At 39.0% G+C, this 25,233-nt stretch overlaps 2 protein-coding genes across 7 annotated transcripts in view; one reads left to right on the top strand and one right to left on the bottom strand.

Annotated features, from left to right (window-relative positions):
* rps6ka1 (ribosomal protein S6 kinase a, polypeptide 1) overlaps positions 1 to 5,265 on the bottom strand; it is a 58,948-nt gene extending 53,683 nt beyond the window's left edge. The window contains exon 1 of one of the 3 annotated variants that reach the window (XM_054797460.1): positions 4,959 to 5,265. In XM_054797460.1, the coding sequence (XP_054653435.1) occupies positions 4,959 to 5,117 (159 nt within the window). In that variant the 5' untranslated portion in view covers positions 5,118 to 5,265. The remainder of the gene's footprint in view (positions 1 to 4,958) is intronic. The other 2 variants (XM_054797461.1, XM_054797462.1) reach the window with 2 other exon arrangements.
* Positions 4,907 to 25,233, top strand: part of cnksr1 (connector enhancer of kinase suppressor of Ras 1) — a 72,335-nt gene continuing 52,008 nt past the window's right edge. For 2 of the 4 annotated variants that reach the window (XR_008573526.1, XM_054797459.1), the window contains exons 1-7: positions 4,907 to 5,167; positions 6,397 to 6,554; positions 11,978 to 12,180; positions 13,167 to 13,251; positions 23,353 to 23,397; positions 23,487 to 23,606; positions 24,893 to 24,952. Coding sequence is in view for 3 of the 4 variants with exons in the window: in XM_054797459.1 (XP_054653434.1) it covers positions 5,116 to 5,167; positions 6,397 to 6,554; positions 11,978 to 12,180; positions 13,167 to 13,251; positions 23,353 to 23,397; positions 23,487 to 23,606; positions 24,893 to 24,952 (723 nt within the window). In the remaining variant the exon portion in view is untranslated. The remainder of the gene's footprint in view (positions 5,168 to 6,396; positions 6,555 to 11,977; positions 12,181 to 13,166; positions 13,252 to 23,352; positions 23,398 to 23,486; positions 23,607 to 24,892; positions 24,953 to 25,233) is intronic. The other 2 variants (XM_054797456.1, XM_054797457.1) reach the window with 2 other exon arrangements.

Below are 25,233 nucleotides of genomic sequence, written 5' to 3'. Positions count from 1 at the left end.
GTTGTATGTGGCCCAAAACTTTGTTAAGCTCCTCAAAACAAGGCATTACTCTCCTCTGACCACTCCTGCGTAGGTCATTCTTTTGGAACCATGACAATGGAAAAGCAAAGCTCTGAGAACCAGCTCCCAAAAAATCTCTAAACCAGTCACAGTGGAAAATGGGTATGTGTGGAGTTTGCACGTTCTCCCCGTGCGTGCGGGGGTTTTCTCCGGGTACTCCGGCTTCCTCCCACATTCCAAAAACATGCATGTTAGGTTAATTGGCGACTCTAAATTGTCCACAGGTATGAATGTGAGTGTGAATGGTTGTTTGTCTATATGTGCCCTGTGATTGGTTGGCAACCAGTCCAGGGAGGACCCTGCCTTTTCGACCAAATTCAGCTGGGATAGGCTCCAGCATACCCCCACGACCCTAATCAGGATTAAGTGGCATAGAAAATGAATGAATTAATAAACTATCAAGGGAGGTACTACGAGCTAGCAAAGATGCCGCTTGTGTTTACTCCGCTCTTAACGTTAAGTTATTGTAGTCGTCGTGAGCTGTAGAGTTTTTCATGTGACTTTCACGCAAACACACACTATTCTCCACATTATGTACATCCTCCCCAATGCTAATTCATAGTCTGCTGAGCCTTTAAAGCCAGACCGGCGAACTAATGTTATGGTACGCTAACCAGCCTCCACCTTGGCATGCTTCCCTCCAATAAAACATGTGAACAGAATTTTTTAGCCGCTCTCTCGCTCTCAATCACACATGCTTTTACTATCACGGACTGTTTGCCTTCTTTCAAGTAATTCACAGAGCGAATAGGGATAGGCTCCGGCATACCGCCGCCATCCTAATGAGGGTTAAGTGGCATAGAAAATAAATGAATGAATGTACAAAAATGAAGTAACTATTTAGCAATGGAGGTTGCTACATTAAAAATTTAGTATGGTTTCCATTTTGTACCAAAAAAAACTTTATTTAGTTATGGAGACTGTACTGACAAGAATTAGGTAAGATTTTGATTTTTTTACACAAACTGTGTCAACAAAAAGGGATGCTTGACAAAATAAATTGTGAATTTATTGCCCAGATTACAATTTATGCCCTTCAGCCAAATTGTAAGGCAGCAATGCATTCATAATATCAACTATTCGGAACATCTTGTTAACGATGTTATCAGCCAATATTGGCATAAAAATTAGATATTGAATCAATTTTCTGACGAAAATGATATCGCTGCACGAGTGACGACGTGCTTCACAGAGCGACAAGCTCAGCATGTCCGCAGTCTGGAATTATTTTGAAGTTTCACCTTTGGATTGCAAATTGCAATGACTGTAATGTGTTACGACCAGTCCAGGGTGCACCCTGCCTCGCCCAAAGCCAGCTGGGATAGGCTCCAGCATACCCCCACAACCCCAGTGAGGACAAGCGGCATAGAACATGGATGAGATGTAATGTGTTGCATATTGCCGTATTTTTCTTATCTTGCACAAACAGCGTTTATTTGTGAAATGCATCCAGTGGCATCACAGTAAAAGAAGCATAATGTGTTCATTACACGACATTCATCTGAGGGGGGAGATGCTGTCTATATTGGTATCGGTAATGAAGTGCTGGACAATATCGGATATCTCTAAGAAAGCCAATATCGACCATGTCTAGACATGGACACTTCAAATATGGACTACCTTTTAAACAGAAAAACATGCACCTATATTAACTTTAATGCCATTTTCTTAAAATGGAAACACCACCTATTTGAGTGTGAAACGTATAGGATAGTTTATGTTTTTAAAGCTCTCCATCCCCAAGATACCCATTAGTGGGGTTTATAATGCATCATTGCATCACACTGATGCAAATTTAATCCATGGAATTAATTAGAACGAATGACATAAAGGTAAAACAAGAGAAGTGTCTCGAAAATCACATCATATTGCATCGCCAACACAGGTCACCAAGATTTCCAGTATGTACACAATGTTCCCTGTCACCATGCACTATATGTTGTTTCACCCCAGCGGAATACATCTCAGTGCTAAATTTCACTCTCTGTGCGGGTCAGATTTTACAAAGAGGAGCCCATGCCACGTATAATTCCTGTGCAGCTGCGCACAATGAGGCCATGTCTGCACCATGCAAGATGCTAATTAATTAGCAGCTCCAAAGTTGAGCAAGGATAATTATCCAATCTCTGCTGACTGGGATGATGACATTGCAATGATTAAAATTCACTTTGGCGGCATGCCGTAATGAAACAACGGTGTTATTGTATTTCAACCGTCGGCTGTGTTATCATTTGTCACAGCAATGGCTGCAGGATACCGCGGTCACACGGGGACTGGGAGGACAATAGTGATTGATAAAACAAATAAGGAGAGACAGGAAGAAGAGATGATTATATTGTTCTGGCTTTCTTTGCAAAAAGATTCTTATGTTTACCAGAGATGGTAAAAAAAAAGAAGATGATGCTGCCTATGGTAAAGGGTGTGTCCTGCAACATGTCTGTACTTGAATTTGTATCTTAGATATTTGGGGCTCGGCAAAGATGAGCACACTAAACTCCTGACGACAGAAACTGAGACTTTAAAGCAGGTTGGTGTAAATCTGAACAAAAACTGCACTACAGATTTTTGGTAAGAAAAGACTGGTGGATAAATTCATATTCCTAATATAATAATATTATTATAATTCCATAATATATAATAGCTCAACAAATCCAACTCTAGTACACAAATAGAATTGTATACAGTGGCATTTCCACACAAACACATCCACATACAGTATAGATACTGTAAGTAGCCTGTGTTTCATGGTTGAAATGATTAAACGGCAGGGGGTGCCAAATATCACAAGGCATCTTAAAACAGCTTCTTTCATCAAACGTGCCCTTTATCTCGCCGTGGGGTGGGGGAGTTCAATAACCGGAACTGTTACAACCGCTGTTGTTTCTCAATTCGCCTTTTCTTGTCTGTACTTGCGTTTTCGTGGCCTCTTAATAGAACGTCGCCACAAGTAGGTTCTTCACTTCCGTATTTTTGTACGTCCGATCAAAATGCCCGGATGTTTTATTGCTCCGCCCACATTTAGTAATACATTAGCGAGCTGGCTTGCTGGCTATCCCAGGATGCATTGCGGTAGGTCAAGTTTGTGTTCGTAATGAAAAGGGTAACATCTGTGATAATTATGATATACATGCATGTAATATTGTTCTTACAATATCATTCTTCTAAAAAGAACATGACAAACAAAAATTGGATTTCTGGAGGTTTGTTTTGTAGTGCCTCATCCAATATAATTTTAAAAGCCCCTGAAATTAGCAGGATTGGGCCCTTTTAAGCATGAACATATTACATACACACTACTCCACATACACTCGCTAATAAATCAATAAATCTATTCAACAAATGAATTGGACGATTATTATGGTTCATGCACGCGCGTGGTAATCATTCGCCACAAATCCCGACAAGAGTGACTTTGAAGATTTTGATCTTATGAACATTATAAACACATACAGTGTACACTGTCAACACACAGTATCCACTAGTTCCTCCACTGTATGTACAGTATACACAGACGTGTGCATTTAAAGTAAAGCAAATTGGATTGGATTTAATGTATTATGTAAATAGTTTAATATAATTATAAAAATAGAGCGTTTGGTTTTCTGTCTGTTGGAGAGATTCCGGTGTTATTATTTACAAATTATGCATGTTGTGGAGCCCTACACAACATATAGAAAGGTAATGATGCTAACAAAAATGCTATCGTTAAATATGATAAATAACTATATTTTGCTGGTATATTATGCTGAATATAGTATAGTTTCATATATATATATTGTCATTACGCTCAGATTATAATATTTTGTATGATCGATATCTTCACAGTAAAGACACAAAGAAATAAAAACAGAAATTAGTATAAATAAGAAAAAACATGTACATCATTCTATTTCATTATTATTTACTGAGCTATAAAATAAGAAATGTAAAGATACAGTAATTGTAAATAATGTCTTTGAAAAAGTAATCATCACAATAATATATTAAAAAGGAATATACAATAAAATAAAATATACAGGATAGATAGGAGTATTATACACTGTTTTATTTTATTATGTTGTAAAATAAAAAATTATAAAAATTTTATGTACCAAAATAATGATCAGTATCATTAGTTAAAAGTTAAAAAATACAGGATGAATGATATATCGACACCATTCTATTTCATGTTACATTTATTCAACTATAAAATAAATAAATAAATAAATAAATATACAATCAAACTAATCATTTAAAAAAATATAAAAAATAATAATAATAATATATATTAAGATAAGTACAAACTAAAATGAAAATGTACCAATCAGTATAGTAAATTAAATGGAAAAAAATACAGGACAGGTAACAGCAATTGACGCTACTGTATTGTGGCAGTATTTACACTACTACTGTGATATCATTATTTATTTATACACTGTAAATAAAATAATATATTGATAATTAATCAGAGCAGTAAAAAGTATCAACGTAATAATTGGTATAATAAAAAAAATCTTGTCATGTCCTGCAATAAATTAACTGGGGTTAAAATGCAAATTTCTGACTAATTAATGAGTGTCTTTTAGTGAGTTAATGACAAAAACAACAAAAGATTTCCTGAAAATTCCCAGGAGAACATTCCTGACCAGTAAAGAGGATTAGGATTACAATTCTTGTGACCGATCATGAAATAGAAAAAAGGAAATTACACATACTCACATAATTCGTGTTTGTTAGTGCGGTGTGCTTTTAAGAGATTATGTTTGTGTGACACTGAGGCAACGTCATTATAATTGTGCGTGGAAGTCAAAGTTGTGGCAACAGCCTGCGCGTGTCAAACAGATGGGAGGGGTCACTTCCTGGCACTCCATTAACATTGGCTGAGAACTAGGGGGAGTGAGGTGGGGGCTGACGCTCACCTGTACCTGCTCAAAGGAGTGCCACTCGTCGTCATCGTCCGACTCCGATTCGCCTGAATCCACTTTCCCGTCTTCAAGCAGGAATAGCCTCCCGGACAGGTAGAAATCAACCAGGGCGGCTGGAAGCTGACCGAGGGACTGCAACAGGACGCCAAGCATGGAGCCGATCACGTCCTGGAGCGAGGAGACAGTCTGCCAGTGGCTCCAAGGTGAGCTGCATTCTCCTCATGTGGCTGCTTATACTTTTTTTCTTAGCTTGTGCTCACCTCACAGGTACTTTGGCTCGGACAGTGGTGTCAGAAATAGAAACACACACAGACACACAAACACGCACACGCGCACACAAATCCTCTAGGAAGTGAAAGGTGGAGGTGGAATGAGGAAGTGCCCCCCAGAGAAGCATAAAGAGTCTTTCTCTGCGCAAGTAGCGTCAAGACATGTTGACGATACCTTTTCTGTCTTACTTACGTTTAAGAATACTTACTTTAAAGAATTTAACTTAACTACAAGTTACATACAAGTTAATACAAGCCCGTACAATCACACAAAACAACTTTAACATTATGCACGGATTGGAACAGTTAGCACGGTATGTATGTAGCTTAATGTATCATGCAATCTCTATATATTTCAATTGAAGACTCAAAAGTTGTCTTCAGTGGCAAATGGGCGGTACTGCACATCACTGTATTAACTGCAGGGGTGCCACGAGACGAGGCTACACGTGAGATTGGGTCTACAAGAACAGAGGAGATTTTTATTTTTATGCAAAGTACAATAAAAAATATATGACTGGACAAACAGACTTTTTAATTTAACTGAGTCACACAACAAAGCAGGTGCATTTTGAAATGTTTATTGACCCCCAAATTATTATATAAACCATATTATTGTCTGCCCTGCTTTGCGATTGGCTGGTGACCAGTACAGGGTGTGCCCCGCCTCTCGCCCAAAGTCGGCCTAAGTAGGATAAGCGGCATAGAAAATGTATGGATGGATATTATTGTCAACATTGTTTTGAGACCTAATTTACCACCAATGTTACGATAATATATAATGATAATAATTATTAATGACACACGTCGATATCAACAGGGATAGGCTCCAGCATTTTGGATCGCTCAATGATACCAACTTTGTAGGAAAAATGTTGGGAAGGCCCTTTTCTGTTCCAGCAAGGCATATCTGGTTGAGTTTGGCCAGGTGTCCCGCTACATTTGTCCATGTTTTGTCAAATTAAAATGTTTTCAGTAATTATTGTGTGAATGGTTGTCCAGACAGACAATAAAGTGCTGTAAGGGGGATCAAACAATCTTTTTACCGTATCCATGTTCCAGTTGCATGCCTCAGCCTGTTTTTTTTTTTTTTTTTTTTTAATGTGGGCTTTCATTTTGTATAAAGTGTGTGACTTATCCCATCTCCTGTGTCCCGCTGCCAGGTCTGGACGCACCCTTGCATCGGTATGCCGTCTCGGAGTGGCATCTCTCCGGGCTGGAGCTGCTCCAGTTGACCTCTGAGGACCTGCACAGGCTGGGGGTTTCCAAGATCGGCCATCAGGAGCTGATCCTCGAGGCTGTGGAGAAGCTCTGCTCCTTGGTGAGACGGGGAAGTGGAATCACGTGTGTTTGTGTACAGTATGTGACCATGGCGACACTGAGGGTAGCCATGGATGTTTGTCTTGAGGGGATTGTAGATGTCTCGTGTTATCATTGTGAGCTCTGACATTAACCACAAGGAAGAATATGTTCTTCAAATAAGACTTTTAGAAGCGTGTCTTTCCTAGTTTTTAAGGGTCCTTGACATGATTCATCAACTTAGCTTAAATATGTTCTATATTGTTTGTAATTATGTTCTACATTGTTCGATTTGATACCTCTGGCTGTTCGGTCTGTTTTCTGGAAGTGATGTCATCGGAGTGCTACCTCTTAGCTAAAGCAGAGTAAACAAGCGCTTTTCGAGGTAGATCGTTGACTTGGTTCAGCATATTTTTGTGTTACTGCTGGATTTTTACAGTGTCCAAGTGATACTGTAAGTTTGTTTTCTTTTGCAAAAGAGGAAGGTTTAAGACGAAAATGGATGAAGCATAGAATGAGAAATAGATGGAAGCCCACCTCGAGTTCTTTTTTATTGCAATTCTCAGTTCACTGATGACTGCTTTGAAGGAACACCTTTACAAGAAACATTTGTCTTGAAAGTACGGTATATGCACATTTTGAAAAAAATTGTTATGCCGTGGGCCGCACGGTTGCCTAGTGGTTTGCATGTTGGCCACACAGTCAGGAGATCGGGAAGATCTGGGTTTGAATCTCCGTTGCATGTTCTCCCAGTGTGTGTGTGTGTGGGGGTTTTCTCCGGGTACTCGGGTTTCCTCTCCAAAAACATGCATGTTAGGTTAATTGGCGACTCTAAATTGTCCATAGGTATGAATGTGTCTATATGTGGCAACCAGTACCCCGCCTCTCGCCCGAAGTCAGCACAAATCTTCTTCTAGAATGTGAAGTTTAACACCCGAAGAAACAACAGCCTCTTTCGCACAGAATTCCTGCAAAGTTGTTGCATGAGATCTGGGGTAGATTCACTTTCCCTTTTCATATAGTACACAACCTAGCAGGCGATGTGAGTGTGAGAGGGGAATATTGCCGTGACTGTGTGCTCACGTCAGACTGCTACACAGCATCTCGCAGCTAAATAATTCGATGCGTGACAATGTCAGCATCAGATGTGACTTATATAATACTTACTGCACAGTGACAATTGCTTTCAACACAGCAGGGCAGGAGTGTATGTAAGCGTATATCCGGTATTGTGACATACATTGGATTAGACATTGGATTACATATTCGCAATCCACATCCACAACCCCGCAAATTTGCCGAATTTTAGTACAAAAAATATTTAAAAAATGTTTTTTCCTCTGAATGTGGGACATGTTTTCCGTAGATAATACATCTCATTCACCATAAGTCGCTAATCATTTATAAATATGTGATAATACAGGTGAAATGTACAGCATACAGCTGTCACTGTTAGAAAGCCCACCATTTTTACATGTTTATGTCTTTATGCTTCACTGATTATGTTTTTCGTCAAGTGTTGAGGTTTTGCACTTTGTTCGGCGGCCCTTGAACGCAGTATAGTTGTGTGCTGCGACTGGCTACAGCTACAACATGACTCCGATTCCATTTGTTCATTGATCATCTTGCATTGCCATTCATTTGTGGACAGTACGGATACATTTTATATTTGAAATGTGTTTAATAGGTGTGTGAGGTATATTTAGGGCTTAAAACTGTGATCAATGGCAATTCAAGAGAGAAGGGGAAGGTTCAGGAGCTGAATCTAATCTAATAATTACAACAGTCGCTTTTATTGCAAATCTGAAATTGGAGGAGAACGTCAATGTAAAGCTAGTAGGAGTGTTTGGAGGGGGGAGAACGAGCTGTGTGTCAAAAATAGACATTTTTATATGTGTATCAATTACTCACTATTGTACCCTTACACACAGGCATCGTCCCGCCTCTGATACTTCCTCAGAAGGTGGACCATTGACAAGTCAACTGGTCTCCCCATACCAATGAGACTGAAAAAAGGTGGAAACATGTCAGCTTTCACAGGCAAAGGGCTTAACTAGAGCGAACAGTTCAGCCAGCTTGAGATTTTTTGATCTCAATCCTACTGAACAAGCAAAATTGTGAGCACTGGTGGTGTGTCTATGTATGCCAACATAAAAGCACTACTTTAATCCTCCAGTGTCTTAATTACCTAAGCCTATCGACTTGTTAGGTAGTTTTATAACACTTAAGTAGCTGTGTGTTTGTCAGGCCAAAGCTAATTGAGCAAGACAGTGCCATGCAAACCTGGTGGCCCGCTTGCGAACATCACACGCTGCAGGCTCAAGCAGATTAAACTTGTTGCAGAAAGAGCCTCAATGCTCAATGCAGGCAACATTTCAATGAAAATACTGCATCTCTCCCTATGAACGTGTTATGTAAAAACCTTGAAGAAGAGACAGACGCACGGTTATATACGGTAGTGAACATTTCCATTTTACAGCACCGTGGCGTTCATCTGCTTGTGCTTGTCTGGCTTGTGATGCTCAAACACACTGCCTTCATTCATGAAAAACAAGCGTCACACGGAAAACACTTTTAAGTGCGCTGTTACATCATCAAGTACAACAGTGTTAAGAAGGCCATGAAAAATTCATAGCCGCTCGTTGACAGTGGATTAGTGCAGCTGGTTGATATGTAACAACAAAGCCTGACTGGAACAAACCTCTTGACCCCTGATGAGTGTGTCCAGAATGGAACCTGCGCTTTCCTCATGCGAATAAAAGGCTCACTTACAATTGGACTCAACGGCAAATCAGGCTGTTGGAGCTGCTCTATTGTATAGCGCTTCATCTAATGCAATGGTTCACAAACTTTTTACAGTCATGTACCCCTTCAGACATTTGACCTGAAGCCATTAACTACCTTCGCCTCCACGCTTAAAAAGATAAACCTTTTAAAATTTTATAGCAATTTTGGGTCAAAATGTGTATTTTGCATGGTCAAATTTTGATAAAGTGTCACATGAGCACTGATAAACAGATAAGTAATCATCCTAAATATCTTTCCAATCTGATGGGTTTGAATGGGTTGAATTTGAGCTTTACTTTTTTTGTCCACTCACGATGGCTATGGTTTAAGTCTGCATATTAATTTAATACCAAATTGAGGGGAACGTTTAACAATCATGATAAAGCAGTATCCGAAGTACAAAAATACATACAACCAACGATAAAGTCTCATTTTCGGGGCAGTCCCCATTCACAGTGACGGGTTTTCGCCGCTGCGACGTGCGGGGATTGGAACACCAATATAAATGAAATCTTCAAGATTAAACACTCTTAAAGTACAAAATAATCATGAAACTTACTCATTTGTTCATATGATGCACATAGAGCAATGAACAACTTCCCGCTGTATCTCCGTTTTCCTCGCGCTAATTGTTTTTCATTTTTATTCACGTACACTCTATCACCATTGGAGGACTCCTGGGGGTACAGGTACCCCACTTTGGGAAGCAGGGATTTAATGTATTATAACTGTACAGTACAGTGGAACCTCGGTTTTCATATGCCCTAGTTTTTGTATGATTTGTTTTTTTAGTAAAATTATTGCTAAAAATTGTCTCAATTTCATACATTGTCTCAGTTATTATACAGTCATCCCTCGCTACATCACGATTCCAACATCGCCCCCTTGCTCTATTGCGTTTTCCCCAAAATTAATTCATAAATGATAGCAGTTTTGTGTTTGACAATGGCCTATTATTAGTCAAAAATATTGAAAGACAAGTCATATGTAGTATTCTGGTCACTAGGTGGCAGTAATGTTGGTGGCAGAAATTCTGGTAAAGGTGGCAGTGCGCCTAACAAACTGGTCAGTGGAATCGAGGTCCCAAATAAAGCATCCACACGTTGGTGACTTAGTATCTGTGAAGAATAGATAGTGGTTCTTTTAAAGTTGGGACACTGTAGACAGATTCCGACCAAAGAATCCGTTAATCTTCTTTATTATGTATGACGTACTTATTATGTTAACAATGAACAACTTGTATCTGTCTCCTTCCTTTCCCCATTTCCTTACAGCAAGGCAATACAGTGAGGCTCAATGTGCTCAATGAAGTGTTTAAACCCGACATTACTCGCCACCGACGGGGGCTGGCTCTTTTCTGTTGCCGTCAATGACTTTTTGCCATCCCGTGGAATTTCTCACGCTTTGCAAATCTGTCAAACAGCGATGGATGTTTTAGGAGTGCACAATGAGATTGGTCATATTAAACTTCCCTGGTTCTGTGCCTCCACGGGAAGCTTGTGCATGACAACTTTTGCACTCAGGTACGTCTTTTTTGGACTTGAATGAAAAACACAGCCGCGCAGCTGACATCACTCCTACTCCTTCCTAAACTGTCTTTGTGATCACTTGGGTTCTGCATGCTGAAAGAAGTGCTGGGGCCCAGCCTGGAATGGACTGCTTGTATCAGAGTGCCAATATTGGACATTTTAGATGCAGGCCAATATAATCCGATACTGGTTTTTGGCAGATATCGGACCTATATCTGATATCACTATCGAATCGGGACACCCGAAATGTAAAACTAAAATTATTCTCTGTAAAAATGTGTTTTATGTTAATACTTTTGGGTGTCTTTAATGGATTAATTGGATTTGCATTATTTCTTACAGGAAAAAATGTATTTGGTTTTGGTACGTTTCAATTTTCATCAGACTTTTTGGAATGGATTAATGACAAAAACCGAGGTTCCGCTGTATATCCTAATTTACTCTGGTGTGCTAGTAGTAGAGGGTCCTCTCAGTATGAGGCTTGTTTCGGAAAGTGACCTTTTTAAAGAGCTTCACATTTGTATTTTGTAAAATTTGCAAAATGTGCAACGACATCTGAAATACAGCAGAGCCTCCAATGTGTAACCACCTGAAGTCCAAAGATTCAGAATTCAAGCAAAGTTATAGGGAAAATACCTTTTCATGAGCAACAATGAGTTAATTATCCATGTTTTGCTTTTTCTTTGACTTTCCTGCAACATTTGTTCTAAATAATGTAATTAAAGGAGGATAGGATTGGGTGTTTTATTTTTTTTACATCCTCAAACTCACCATAGTTCACTTATTTTTACACTGGTACGACAGTTCAGAAGTGTTGCCAAAAAAGCTTCAACCCTGGAACAGATTATCTGTATTGTTTTTATTTCCTGTTGGAGTAATTGTTTTGAAATCCAACATTCCCACTACCCCCAGAATCAATGATGGTACAGTCCTGCCTGACTTATGTCATACTTTGTGCACTGAAACACGAATGGACATGTCGCTCTACAAATTTTTGTTAACTATTCAGACTTGAATAGATCATACAGTCTATTCTTTCCTTATTACCAATATTCCTTTCTATTCTATCAAATAATCTTTGCATTAAAGCTTTGAGTAATGCAATTCTCCTCTAAAATGCACCTGCCAGACGTACGGCAGCGGTGGGGAGAACCTCCAAGGTTTTACGGAGAAGCTGCGAGCCGTGGCCCACACCCTCCAGATGGGCATCCAGGGCCGCTGGCGACACAACAGCGATGATGGGCAGACCGCCACCAGGCTGCCCACCAGTGTTCTGCATGTCGTGGTGGAGCTCATCTCCTCTGCCAAAGGGCTCTTCTCTTTACTGAACAGGTCAGTGAAATGTTATCTAACTCATCCAAATGTTATTTTTACTCCGTGTAGCCTTTTATAAGAATAGTAAGGGTGTTACTTAACATTGCGGCCTTGCAAGTGGGAATGTTTGTTATTTTATTTGTCTCTGTGCCTCTTCTACTTGTACACGTTTTTACAGTGGAGCCTCCTAAATCGAGCACACCAAAAGTAATACAAGCCCTCTAAAGTCAATCAAAATGTTGAGAGACTTCAGCGGCACAACTGCTTTTTCTCTGGCTTTTTTTGGTGTTTTTTGTGACATCCGGTGAATTTTTTTTGGGTATACCACTTCACTTTTTTGTTTTATAACTATCAGGATCATTTTTTACCACTTCACGTTTTTGTTTTTATAACCCTCAGGATCTTTGGAGAAATGTTAAATGACTGTCTTACTGTGTCCAACCTTAGCAGCACTTTTTTGATAAAGAGTATCTAGAGCGGTCTGATTACTCGCTAAATATAGCGACAAAGTCGCTGACTTGGCAGCACCGATCCCTCCTGCTCTGTCTTCTTATTCTCTGGCAGGCCAGGTGTGTTACGATGTGTTTACGAGCGAGGGCGAACAGGGAGCGTCAATCCATTTGTGGAGGGCTGCCACAAATAAATGTATGGCAAACACTGATATATGTAGATGTAAATATCAGTAACATTGAAACAGATGCTAATTTAAATTGTATGTGGCAAAAAGCAAATGACTAACATGAACAAACAACACTGTATTGCGCTGAACACGTGTATTTTTTCCACATTCATGACAGTTAAAATGGCAACATTACCGGTACACTTTATAAAGATTAAATGATGGTAACAGTTTGACACTGGAACTGATTATTGTTGTTGTTTACCTGTCAACCAGCACCATAGACTGGACTGTGTTCCACTTTGAGAGGTTCCACTGTATTTAAATCCTCCTGTGGTACCATGAATGCCATACTGACTTGTAGTACAACTGAATGTGTGCTCAGGTATCAGTTCTCCCAGCTGAGCGGACACGCCACCAGCAAGAAAATATTTGGCCACTGCAAAGAACTCGGGGAGATTGTGCAAAAGGTTGGTTTATTACTTTTTTTTTTAAATTTCAACTCTTGTTTGTCCAGCCTGTTAATCATTATATCCTACAAAACAACACTTGCATGCGTATAAAAAAAAATGGATATTGTCTCTAAAGGAACTACACTCTTGGTAGTTTTGCTATGCACTTCTCCATATAGAGGAACAACAACCTGTTGAAACTAAACAGGAGCTCAAACTCCCCTTTTTCAACCTGGCTTCTTCATCTCTGCATTCCTGGCATATTTGAAGGCGCTTGTACCTTGAAGACTAAAGAGGAGGGCTGGACAGTGGACATGTGATTGTGTGCGCTTGTTTTTTGAGGGCGAGAGACAAATTAAAGAGTAAAGGACCTTCATGGAATTGGGAAGCTTGGATGTGTACCTTCCAGAGGGCGCGAGTGACTTTTTATTGACACAACCGGAGTCAAAGAAGTGGGAGGAGGAGGCTTGAAGGAGGGATTACCCACTGACTCTTGACTCCCGAGGCACTTTGTGTGAACAGTTTGGCAGTAGCAGCAGCAGCAGGGAGAGACTTTTAACAGGGAAAAGCAGCGAAGTTCAACCTGACAGAGGTGAGGACCTGACGAAAACAGTAAGATAAAGACTATTTATTTGCGCAGAGAACTTGTGGGTAGAAAGAAGAGACCGTTCCAATTTAGAGGAGTTTATATTTAGCACTTTATATCCAGATTTGGGCTGCAGCCTGGCACAGCATGTACTCCTACTACCTCTCCAAATCACATTACAGTACATATGGTAGGCAGACAGATAGCTAGATTGATAGATCCATAGTATAGACATAATAGATCGAGACAATATAGATATTTATAGTTTGATATAATAGATAGACACAATAGATACTGTAGATAGATACAATTGCTACAGTAGATGGATAAGATAGGTAGGTAGGTAGGTAGATACACAAGGCATCGCTATGAGTTTGCAAATCATCCTTTAAAAAAAAAAAAAAAAGACAATAATTACATTTGGCTCTAAAAATGTTTTTGCTAAAATCTTTCAATTTTAAAATCAACATTTTTTGGATTTAAAGCAAGTTAAGTAAAATCATACAACGTACAAGAAATTATAGTATAAAAACAAGAAATATTATTTGTATTATTTTCATTATTGTCATTTTTTTAAGACCTGAAAAAGTAGAGATGCTCCGATCGATCGGTCACCGATCAGTATCGGACGATTTCCTTGAAAAATCACGTGATCGGCATATGCCGATAAATGCCTTTCAACGCCGATCACAAAAGCCGATCACCTGTGGCTAGTACTATTGCAGCCCGCAGCGATCCCTTCGTGCAGTGTAGTGTCTTACCCTATCTAACATCTTGGGCAGCGTCCTCCTCCCACTTTCCTTCACAGTGCGCAGGCGTGCCAAAACCAAAACAATCATGTCTGCCGTGTGGAACTTATCTTGCGTGGTTAGACCGTTTAAAAGCTGTAATACGGCATTTGAAGAACAAACACGTGACGGAGTATGGTGAGTTTTCAAGGCTCAGGGTGTGATCATCAGTCAAACGGCAGCTAACACAGCCATGTGGACAACACTCGCCCGTATGTGCGTGACGGTCAGAAGGCTAAGCAAATAACCCGAAAAATAACTGAATTCATTCGACGAGATGACGGGCCTTTCTCGGCGGTGGAAGACACCGGGTTCGCAGAGTGCTCTCTCACTTATGTGGAAGTCCTGCTAGAGTTCTACCAAGTCTCCCTCACACCCTAAGTCTCCTTAAAGAAGGTGTCTCATCCTCTGTGATATATGTTCTCTTCAAAAACTAAGTAAAATGGTTTTGTCTAAATTAAGGTGATTTTATGGTTCCTTTTTTCATATATAGCCAGTAGCAGGGGTGCATCCAGGAAGTGTGGGTCCCATGGGAAAAAAAATGTAATCACCCCCCGACCCCCCGGAATGTCGGAATCGACAGCATAAAACACTGATCGAGCATCCCTATGAAAAGTAATTACTGGCAATGATGCATGTGTACATTTGCAGATTTGCGTTTATTCATCGATTATAAGGATACTCAAAAAACAAATTAACATGTGGACCTCCGATTGAGGAAGATTTGTGAGGGGGGGAAAAAAAGCCTATGCCTATGTGTATAGATATGTTCTTCTTGGTTTGACAGGTTGTATTCAATGATGCTGTAATTTAGCCTGGAAATTGGAACTACAGGTGCTAGGATGTAGCCGCTATTAAAACCTAGATATTGTTGTTGTTGTTTTTTTGTTCATCAACCATTTGTCATTGCTGATTCGTTGGTTTCATTCTGCTTCCATCAGCTGTGAGCATGATGATGCAGCTGTTCAGCGGTTGAATGTGAAGGCGTGTCAAAAATAGGAGCTGCGGTGAATTGGTGTACAGGAACAACCACAGTCAGAAATGTTGCACAGGAGAGCGATGTGGCTGACTCAGAGGATGTTTTCCTTACATATGGTGGAGGTACACTCAAAGCGATTGACTGGTGAGCTCAGAGCTTCTTGATAAGTCACTGTATGAAGTGGATGATAATGACGGCCCATTGTTTAGTGTTCACTCACTTCCTGTTTTGGATTCTTGTGAATGTGTGTGTAGCTAATGAGTATGCCCAAAAATATTTGTTACGCTTCCCTTTTGTCAAGTGATTGGAGAATGAACAGCAGTTTAGACTCAAATCCTTTGTGAGTACAATAATCCCTTTAGAACAGTTAATTAGTTCCAGACCTGACCGCGATGAGTGAATTTCGGCAAAGTAGGATTCAATATTAATAAAGGGAATATTTTCATAGTTACAACATAGAAATCCTGTTTCTGACTTTGTAAATATGATTTCTACCATTATTTAAGCTCTCTAGACATGAAATAACCCCCTCTACAATCATATTACTCAACACCCATATACTGTATAATATAATCAGAGAAATAAGCCATTTATGACATAAATAAGTCTCGTGTGGACTGAAAGTGACGTCGGGGATTGAGTGTTGACTTTAGGCTGGAGTACGGCCACAAGAGTAGCCCGTGTTGTTGTTATTATAATTATGATGACGATTATTATTATTATTATTATTATTATTATTATTATTATTATTATTATTATTATTATTATTATGATGTTAGGGCCGTATGGTGGTTAGTGATACTCGCTTGGCGTGAATATGAAATGGCCTCAACTCTAATAGATCCACTTGAATAAATAAACCCCAAACCCCTAATAGACTCCTCCTTTTCTCCCCCTCAGTAAAAAAAAAACACTAGGTAACCACTAGTATTAGTATTATTTAATATATAACTTGGAATAGGCTCCAGCATACCCCCGTGACCCTAGTGAGGATAAGCCGCATAGAAAATGGATGGCTGGATTACCTCTTATATAGTAAAATGTGGTAAATGATATTATTTTCCATTATTAGAAAATGCATTTGTATAAATAAAGGCTTTCATGGTAACATAAGCCTTTAATAGACGTTTGGTCCTCTCAGTAGTTATACACATATACAACCACTTGTCAGCAGTGATATTTATTTTCAATACCGAGTAATGATTAATATTTATAAAAAATAATATGTTTAGCTGATATTGTCTAGTAATGTCATTATTGACTTTTCAAGTCTGTGTTACTGTCGAGTCTCCCTGTCCGTTCTATGTGTGGAAGTGAGCCCCTTGGCCGTGTTTACCAAGGAAAGAGCATAGTGAGCATAACTGGTACTGTATTTGACTTTTCAAATGATGTCCTCGTGAATTGTGCCCAGCAACAAACCTGACGAAGTAACTAGACAAAAATATGTTGATCTACACTGCAGTGCTAACTAGCTCGCTAAGATTTTGGCTCAGAATTCCTGTTGTTCAGCGGTTGGTTTGGTGCATTTTATTGAAAGGCAGCTTCGCAGCACAGTAGACGTCCTTGTATGTGGCCTTTAAAAAAAATGACCTTAAGCATCAATAAAATAAATTAAAAAAAAAAAAAGACGATGCTGCGTTCACAGCTGTTAGTCAGTCAGCTATAAGGTCGTCGCAACGAACAGAAGACAACCCACCTGTCCTTCAAGCTGTCATCACAACATTATAAGAACCGCACGCAGCACGTTCATTCGCACACGCTTGTCCTTTGTGAGCGAGTCACATTTACAGCTCGCATGTGTTCCTATAGCGTCGCTAACGCGTCAGCAGCAAGCAGAGCATATTGATCAGTCACGGCTGCTTCTCATGCACATGCTTGCACCGTGAAAGAAAGGTCTCTTATTTCCTGTTTGGTCGGCCTGAGGGCGACCACGCCAGGAAGTCAGCTGGTGTTGCATGAAGGCACCACTGGACTCGTCAGTGTGCTTGTAAGTTGCTCAGCCAGCAGGCAGACAGGCAGACGCATAAGGAGAGTGTGGAGGGTGTGTGACCTTTGAACCTGGATAACTTTACAAAAGTGAACCTGGAAGTTTTACGCTAAAAGGTATGTGAATTTGATGGTCAGCTGTGTGCTTTTCGGCAGGTTATTGCAAGAATATGAAGCGGCTCATACGAGCCTTAAAGCAAAAATGTTTGGTTATTTAACCTTCTATATCTCATGTATTTGGGTGGGATTTATTTATATATTATACTTTTCAAAGATGCCCAATGATTTTATTCTAAAACTGACTGTAATTTCTAGAAAACTGACAATAAAAAAAAGAGAAATTGACTAACTATTAGTCTAGACTAACTATTAGACCAACTAACTATTTTTATATATTGGTTATATTTTTAAACAGTATATGTATTATTTTACAGTACAATTTGTGTAGGAATACGAACAATGAAACAAAGATACTTAGATTTTGTTTTTTTTTATAAAAGAATTTGTAGAAATAATAACCCAAACCTCCTAACCTGAGAAAAACCTAATTATCACATAATGTTATTTTTTATTTTACTTTTTTTAATTCCACTGAGGCCTGCATATAGAAAAATTGATATGGAAGCCATTTTGATATTCTTCACATTTTAATTAACTAAAAATGCTAACATGAATCCAACGTTGGTCAAGATATGCTAAGGTACTAAATAAATTTACATAAGAACATCTCAGCTTTGTGTTATAAGGGACCCGTTTTTATTATTTATTATTATCATCAATATTATTTTTGCCACTAAATCACCCTTTTGAGGGCTTTAACATACTTGAAATCCTACGATGTAATGTATATCCTGGAAAAACTGTACAACTGTACTGTACATTTTAACCAAACCCTGAGTGAGGAATACCCTGCACCAATGTGTGATTACCAGGATATCTGGTGCACATGTTCATCATGACAAGATGCATGAAAATCATCAAATAACTCATACAGTAAGACACACGGGTAGTTGGCCGTTTTCGTCTGCAGGTGTCATTTTGGTGGGTTTGGGTCTTTGGGTCCATTTTTCTTTCTTTTCTGTATAATGTCCTAATGAGGGCCGTGTTTAATTTACCAGTCGATTGTGCCATGGGCCAATAAAAATCGAGCTGCGGGCCGCAAATGGCCCCCCGGCCGAACTGTGGACACCCCCCTGCCTGAGATGTGAATTATTTATGTGTTACAGCACAAATTCACAGTTTAAGAGCGGAAGAGTGGGAGAATTAAAGAGGTTAGTCTGACTGGTATTGAAAAACGAGAAGCTGAAAGAAGCAGGAGTCTTTTTATAGCCAGCTTTTGACCTGTTGGCAAATAGAAAATATTTTATGAATGTAAACTTGCACCCACTCATAGGATGTAGGCTTTATGACACTGTTGGACTGTAAAACAAGACGAAAAGCACAATATAGTAACTGAGTATGTGTGTGCAGCTTTACATGTTCAATCCAGCTTTTTGTTTTTGTTTATCTGTGCATGCTCGACTACCTTGTTGTTGTATTTATTCATTGTTTTTTATGCCAGAACGTGACTCCCACATAATAGCTTATCTTTGTTACCTTGACAACCACAGGGAGATCAGCTTCGGGGGGGCAAACACACACACACACACACACATGCACACAAACCACACACAACACAATACAATACAATACAGTACAAGACCTTCTCATTTTGTTGGTGACATAGTAGGCGCTTTTAACACAACATCAGAGGAGACTTTGATGGAAGGAAAACAAGATGACAGTTCACAATACAACGTGCTATCTTTCATAAGGCAACTTCAGTCAAGGAGGCATTCATTGACAGTTCCTTGGTTTTTTATTTGCTAACAGAAAATCATCAAAGAAAAAGATTAGGAATTCATTTAGGTGCGCATATTAATTCAAATTGGCCGCACGGTGGTCTAGTGGATGGCCACACAGTCACTGTCTGGAGATCGGGAACACCTGGGTTCGATTCTCCCATGGGCATTTCTCTATGGAGTTTGCATGTTCTCCCCGTGCGTGCGTGGGTTTTCTCCGTGTACTCCGGTTTCCTCGCACATTCCAAAAACATGCATCTTAGGTTAATTGGCGACTCTAAATTGTCCATAGGTATGAATGTGAGTGTGAATGGTTGTTTGTCTATATGTGCTCTGTGATTGGCTGGCGACCAGTCCAGGGTGTACCCTGCCTGTCGCCCGAAGTCAGCTGGGATCGGCTCCAGCATACCCCCACGACCCTAATGAGAATAGATCTAAATAAAAACATGTATAGTCATTGTTATTAAAGGAATCGTAATGTTTTCATTTTTAATTGTTATTTTAATTATTAAATATTTTAATTATTAGTTAGTTGTCATACAATTTTGTGACTTTTTAAAAATGTTCCTCATTTTTCATATTTTTTTTTTTTTAGAAAAAAATGTACAAGTAGAACATTGAAATATTTGTAAACTTAAAAAAAAAAGTAATATGAGGAGAAACCGTTCATAATAATAATAATACCCTTTCTCACTGATAAAATGAATAAATATATCTTATATGTGTAATATATATATATATATGTATGTATAACTGTATAACTGTATGTATGTATAACTGTATAACTGTATATATATAACTATATGTATATGTATAACTGTATGTATAACTAGTGTATATATATATAATATTTGTGGGGGGTTTGTTTAAAAAAAAAAAAAAGTAAAAGCGGCCACCGCCTCTCTTGATTTTTCAGTATGCGTCAGTTTGGACACCCCTGCTCTAAAATGAAGTTGTTTTACTTTTTTCTGAATTCAAGCGCTGATGTGTGCCAAACGGCTGCAGTCTGTATCACAATGAGAATGAAAAGAATATTCCCTAAATGTGGAATATGCTGCAGGGTCTCACATCTCCTGGTCACTGGTGTGTGAGAACAGATGTGTGGGCTTTTTTATGTCAACCTGTGGCCAAACCTGCACACAGTCGTGTCATTTCCTGTTGTGGTGGCTAAAAAAGCCAAAATAGTGTCCAGTGAGAAAGCAGAGATGCATGTGAATTTTCTGTCATATGGCAAGAAGAAGGTGCTACCCCTTGTTGTAGCGGATTGAACTTTATTGCTCCCTTGGACCTGTGCTCCTAGGGAAATTAAGGTTCAAGAAGCAGCAACACAGTATGCAGTACACAAGACATTAATAACAATAAGAAAGTACACAGAGTAAAAAAAAAATATTGCACATGGAGGTGGAGGTGGTGACTATTGTGATGTGATGTCACATGGTGTGTGATTGGGCCAATCGGCTTAGCAGGCTGAGGCTAATGAAAGGAAGCAGTGCTCTTCTTATGCACTTCTTCTCACAGCATATTAATAATTCATTTTATTTATAGGGCGCCTTTCAGGGTACTAAAAGACGCTTTCAAAACAACCAGTGCTGTTCTTATTTGAAAATATACGCTGGGTTACCAACCAATAACTAAAAAAAATATGTAATTTCTGCTGTAATTAGCATGGATAACACTAAACATTTGACTTACTAAAATGACGCTTCACCACTGAAATAACATGCTATCTATCTACCATATGCTGCAACATAGATTGAGAGAAATACCTGCTTTTTTTTCCTGGTCATGTCACATGATTGCACCTGTTGCTAGGCAGAGTTCATATTTTCTTTCAGCCAAGTACACCCTATAACCCAGTGGTTCCCAATTATTTTCTGTCATGCCCCAGACAGAAATGTCCCGCCCCGTCTGTCTATTTATCTGTACTGTACAGATTGAACTCCAAAACCGAAGCCAGAGAAATGCAACAAAATGGAGAGCAGTGAAGCGTATTTAAGAGTCAAATTGCATCATGAGTATGGAAAAATTCATACATGTTTGCAGGTCTGCACTAATATCGAAAGTCCTCTGGCCTGAGAAGCACTGCCCTAAACAGAGAAAAGCATTTTTGGTTGAAAAAAATATGTAAAGCCCAGTGCTACTGTCACATCACCATCAGAGTGGTCATGCCTGAAATATGACATGACATTTGAAACATTTGGAATTAAAAATACATATAAAATAATCGAAATTGTAAACAAAGAAATCAACTTAAATTGCCCTTTTTGGGATTGTTAAGTTAATGAATTAATGAAATGTTAAATGCAAATACAAATTAATTGCTTAATTTAAAAAAATATATTTTTTTTTCTGGATTTGTTTTTACATTCTCTTCTCTACAGTCTCTTCTCAGGTGCAATTTTTTAATTTTGTTTACTTTTTTTTTGTCATTTGCTTTTATCCCGTCAGGGGTGGCTATAGCGAGTCAGTTGTATGTTTCATTTGGCTTTAAAAAAAAAAAAAAAAAATATATATATATATATATATATATATACAGTCAAACTTGTCTATAGCGGCCATTAGAGGGAGTCTGCAAAAGTGGCTGCTATAGACAGGTGGCCTCTATAGACATGTTGGCGTCCAGTTTGAATGTTGACCAGTAGAGGAAAAAAAAGAAAAAAAAGGGAAAATAATAATAATAATAATGTTGACCAGTAGAGGGCACTGCGGACTGCTGATAAAAGTTGTACAGCACTACTAGGCTTGTTATTATGGTTCATGGTTTTAATCCTGAACATGCATGAGTCAAACAGTAGCACATCACATAGTACAATTCACAATTTTGCATGTCCAAAAAGAAGTAGGAAGAAGCAAAGCTTACCCCTCATCAGTTTCACATCAGTTGCAATACATTTATTGACCTCTTGTTCTTCCAAGTGTACTTTGTAGGTCTACATGACAATGTAGTGCAATCATAGCCAAGGTTTTTACTTACTAAAAGGAAGCTAGAGGCTTAATAATAACTGATAACTGATAAAATACTTCAGTTAAGTACAACCGAACTCAGTTTTGCTCCCGCTGCCGCATGCATGCTAGCATATGTTTTTTTTTTTTATTGTAGCGTCGCTGGGAGCACGTCCTGTTCCCAGCCTACTTTGCGGTAATGTTTTGGTGCAAATGCTCTTAAAGTTACATGTTTGACCAGGAAATAGCAAGCTCAAAAGAAGACGGCTTTTTTATGTGGAACAACTGACAGTTTGTGTGGAGCTTGTGAATGATTGTGACTGAGCTAGGACTCAGTAATTAAAGTCTACACATGACGCCTTCATTGATTGAAAAACAAAACTTTTTCGTGCATGAAGCTTCTACTTGAGTTGGTAATTTGGCTGCTATATGCAGTCAGATATTGACCAAGGGAGACAAAATGGGTGGCTGCTGGCTGCGTTGGACAGGTGACTGCTATACACAGGGTCTATAACATGTAAATTTGCTGGGGGGGATTTTTCAGTGGCTGCTATAGGCAGGTGGCCCTTCTATAAAGGTGGCCGCTAAGACAGGTTTGACTGTGTGTGTATATATATATATATCTGGGCTTGGACTGGCACTGGACATCTCCATTAGCCCCGGACCAATACACCACCAGGGCTAGTTACCGGTACACACTATAAAAGTTCTATACTATACTACTAAAGGGATTGTAACTGACAAAACCAGTCGTGATCAAATACTTATTTTCCCCACTGTATATACTGTATACATTTTTTCAAAATATCAACTTGTACTTGTACTCCCATTTGAGTACTAGTGGCGTAGGGTAACGTGATAAAAACATAGTGTAATTGATTGGTGCTGTGAAGAGAAAATAGGACGTGGATTTTCAGTCAGCTTGTCCCATTTCCGCAAAACCTCACCAATCAATATCATTATCAATAACACTGAGCATGACATTTTTTCCACCAGAAAAACACATCTGTCTATGAGAAGGAGAAGGACATCATCTCTGTGGTAAATCCTCTTCTCTCTTATCCTCCATTATTGTGGGTTTTTAGTCCTCATTCCACTGTTTTCTTGTTCTTTCTTTCTCCCACTAAAAGTGTCGTCAGTTGGTGGTGGTGTGCGACGAGATCCTGAGCTGCAGCTCGGAGACTCTCCTCACCAACACTGCCAAACTAGAGAGCGTGGACCTTGTACCTGTGTCACCTGGAGAACATCTGGTAATGTATTATTACATTCTTCTGGTGATATTCCGTCACCGACCTTCATTGACGCACAACTTTTTCTATACCTTTCAGTGATTTTTGTATTCGCTTTCAAATTTTTCATCATGGTTTATGTCATCGTTTGCGTCTGCTCATCACTTCTTTCACCAACTCAAGGTTCTTTATTCCTTATGAAACCTCTTGATAATACGGTACTCCACTCTCAGCCTTCCTGTTTTGCATTGAACTATAGCTCTTTTTCTACTTTCTGGTGTCGCTTTTAATTCCAGCAAGCGCTTCTTTCTTCCCTCTTTTGCAAACTCATCCCACTAGATAACAATCTCTCCTGGTGCATGATTATACAATCGAGGCAGTCATCTCTTTCTAAAAAGTGCCTGTTTAAGCCTACAACGACATACTGTACACCATCGACCGCTTTTGTCTACATAAAATTTGGGACCCAAACGGGTCTTTTCTATTAACAATTGCTCAATTTATGTCGACATCTGTTGTGGTACAACAGAAACTACAAAGTCTTCAAGTGAAATTAAAAAAATAATTGAGTAAAAGAAATCAATTTTTTTGCAAAAACTTAACTTGCCTTTTGAGGAGCACTGGAAGCTAAATTAATGAAAGCAGCGGTGGAATAGTTATCCAAAGTATTTAATAAAAATCTCAATATATCAATAGTTAATAACACGGCATGTTCCCAATGAATCGCTACATTGTCTTACCTCTAGTACAGTATAATAAACAACAGGAGGAGGCCTTGTGGATACATTGTGGTTGTCTGCTACTATGGTTTATGGTTTAAACACAAAACAGATTCAGTTTGTTTCCACTGGGTGTTTAATACACAATGAGAACAAATACATTCTTATTTCCCTTCCTCCTTTTGAGGGGTTTAAATGATAATAGAAATACTGTCACTGCTAATAATAATAAAGATGAAATTATTTGATTTAATGATAAAAAAAGATAACATGCAGTTTTACAGGATTTTAAGGGATATGGCAGTGTGTGTATTACGGCAGCCTGGTCTGGTTTGTGTTGCTGTGTGAAACATATTGATTGTGTCTCCTGGGTGAGATTAGTTTGCTCTTATGGCTGAAAATAATTAATCAGGGCAGGCTAATGGCTAATTAGAGACCCAGCCGGCAATCCATTTGGAGACAGTCATCAATATTTCAGACATTGTTGACAGAATGATGCTATGCTACTCTGCTGATTAAATACACCACCATCTCTGTTTACCAGTCGAAACTGTCATTTATATTCTCCTCCATTGTCTTTTGCATCAGGGCATTGAGATAACATCCATTGGCTCCAGCAGCCACTATGTGACTGGAACTGCAACAGAGGTCAGATTGTTGTTTTGACTCCAAGAACTGCAAAATCACTTCTTATTCACATGAACTGACAGTGCTGATGAACTCATGAACTCTGGTGTTAATTGGAATGAAAGCAGCCTAACCCAGGGTGGCCAACATGTGGCATGCCTGCGGTTCATGTGTCACTGCTAGAATTGATTGCTCTTTGTTTTAATCCAACTTCAGCGCGTTCCGTTTTCAGTGTGCATTGTGTTAGTGGTAATAGAATAAATGATGAGTGATAATACAACTTTCAGGCATCTTGGAAGACG

This window comes from Dunckerocampus dactyliophorus, chromosome 13, assembly GCF_027744805.1.
Source record: "Dunckerocampus dactyliophorus isolate RoL2022-P2 chromosome 13, RoL_Ddac_1.1, whole genome shotgun sequence".
Classification (NCBI taxonomy): Eukaryota; Metazoa; Chordata; class Actinopteri; order Syngnathiformes; family Syngnathidae; genus Dunckerocampus; species Dunckerocampus dactyliophorus.
Note: the sequence above shows the minus strand (reverse complement) of the source record. Positions and strands in the feature narration are given on the sequence as shown.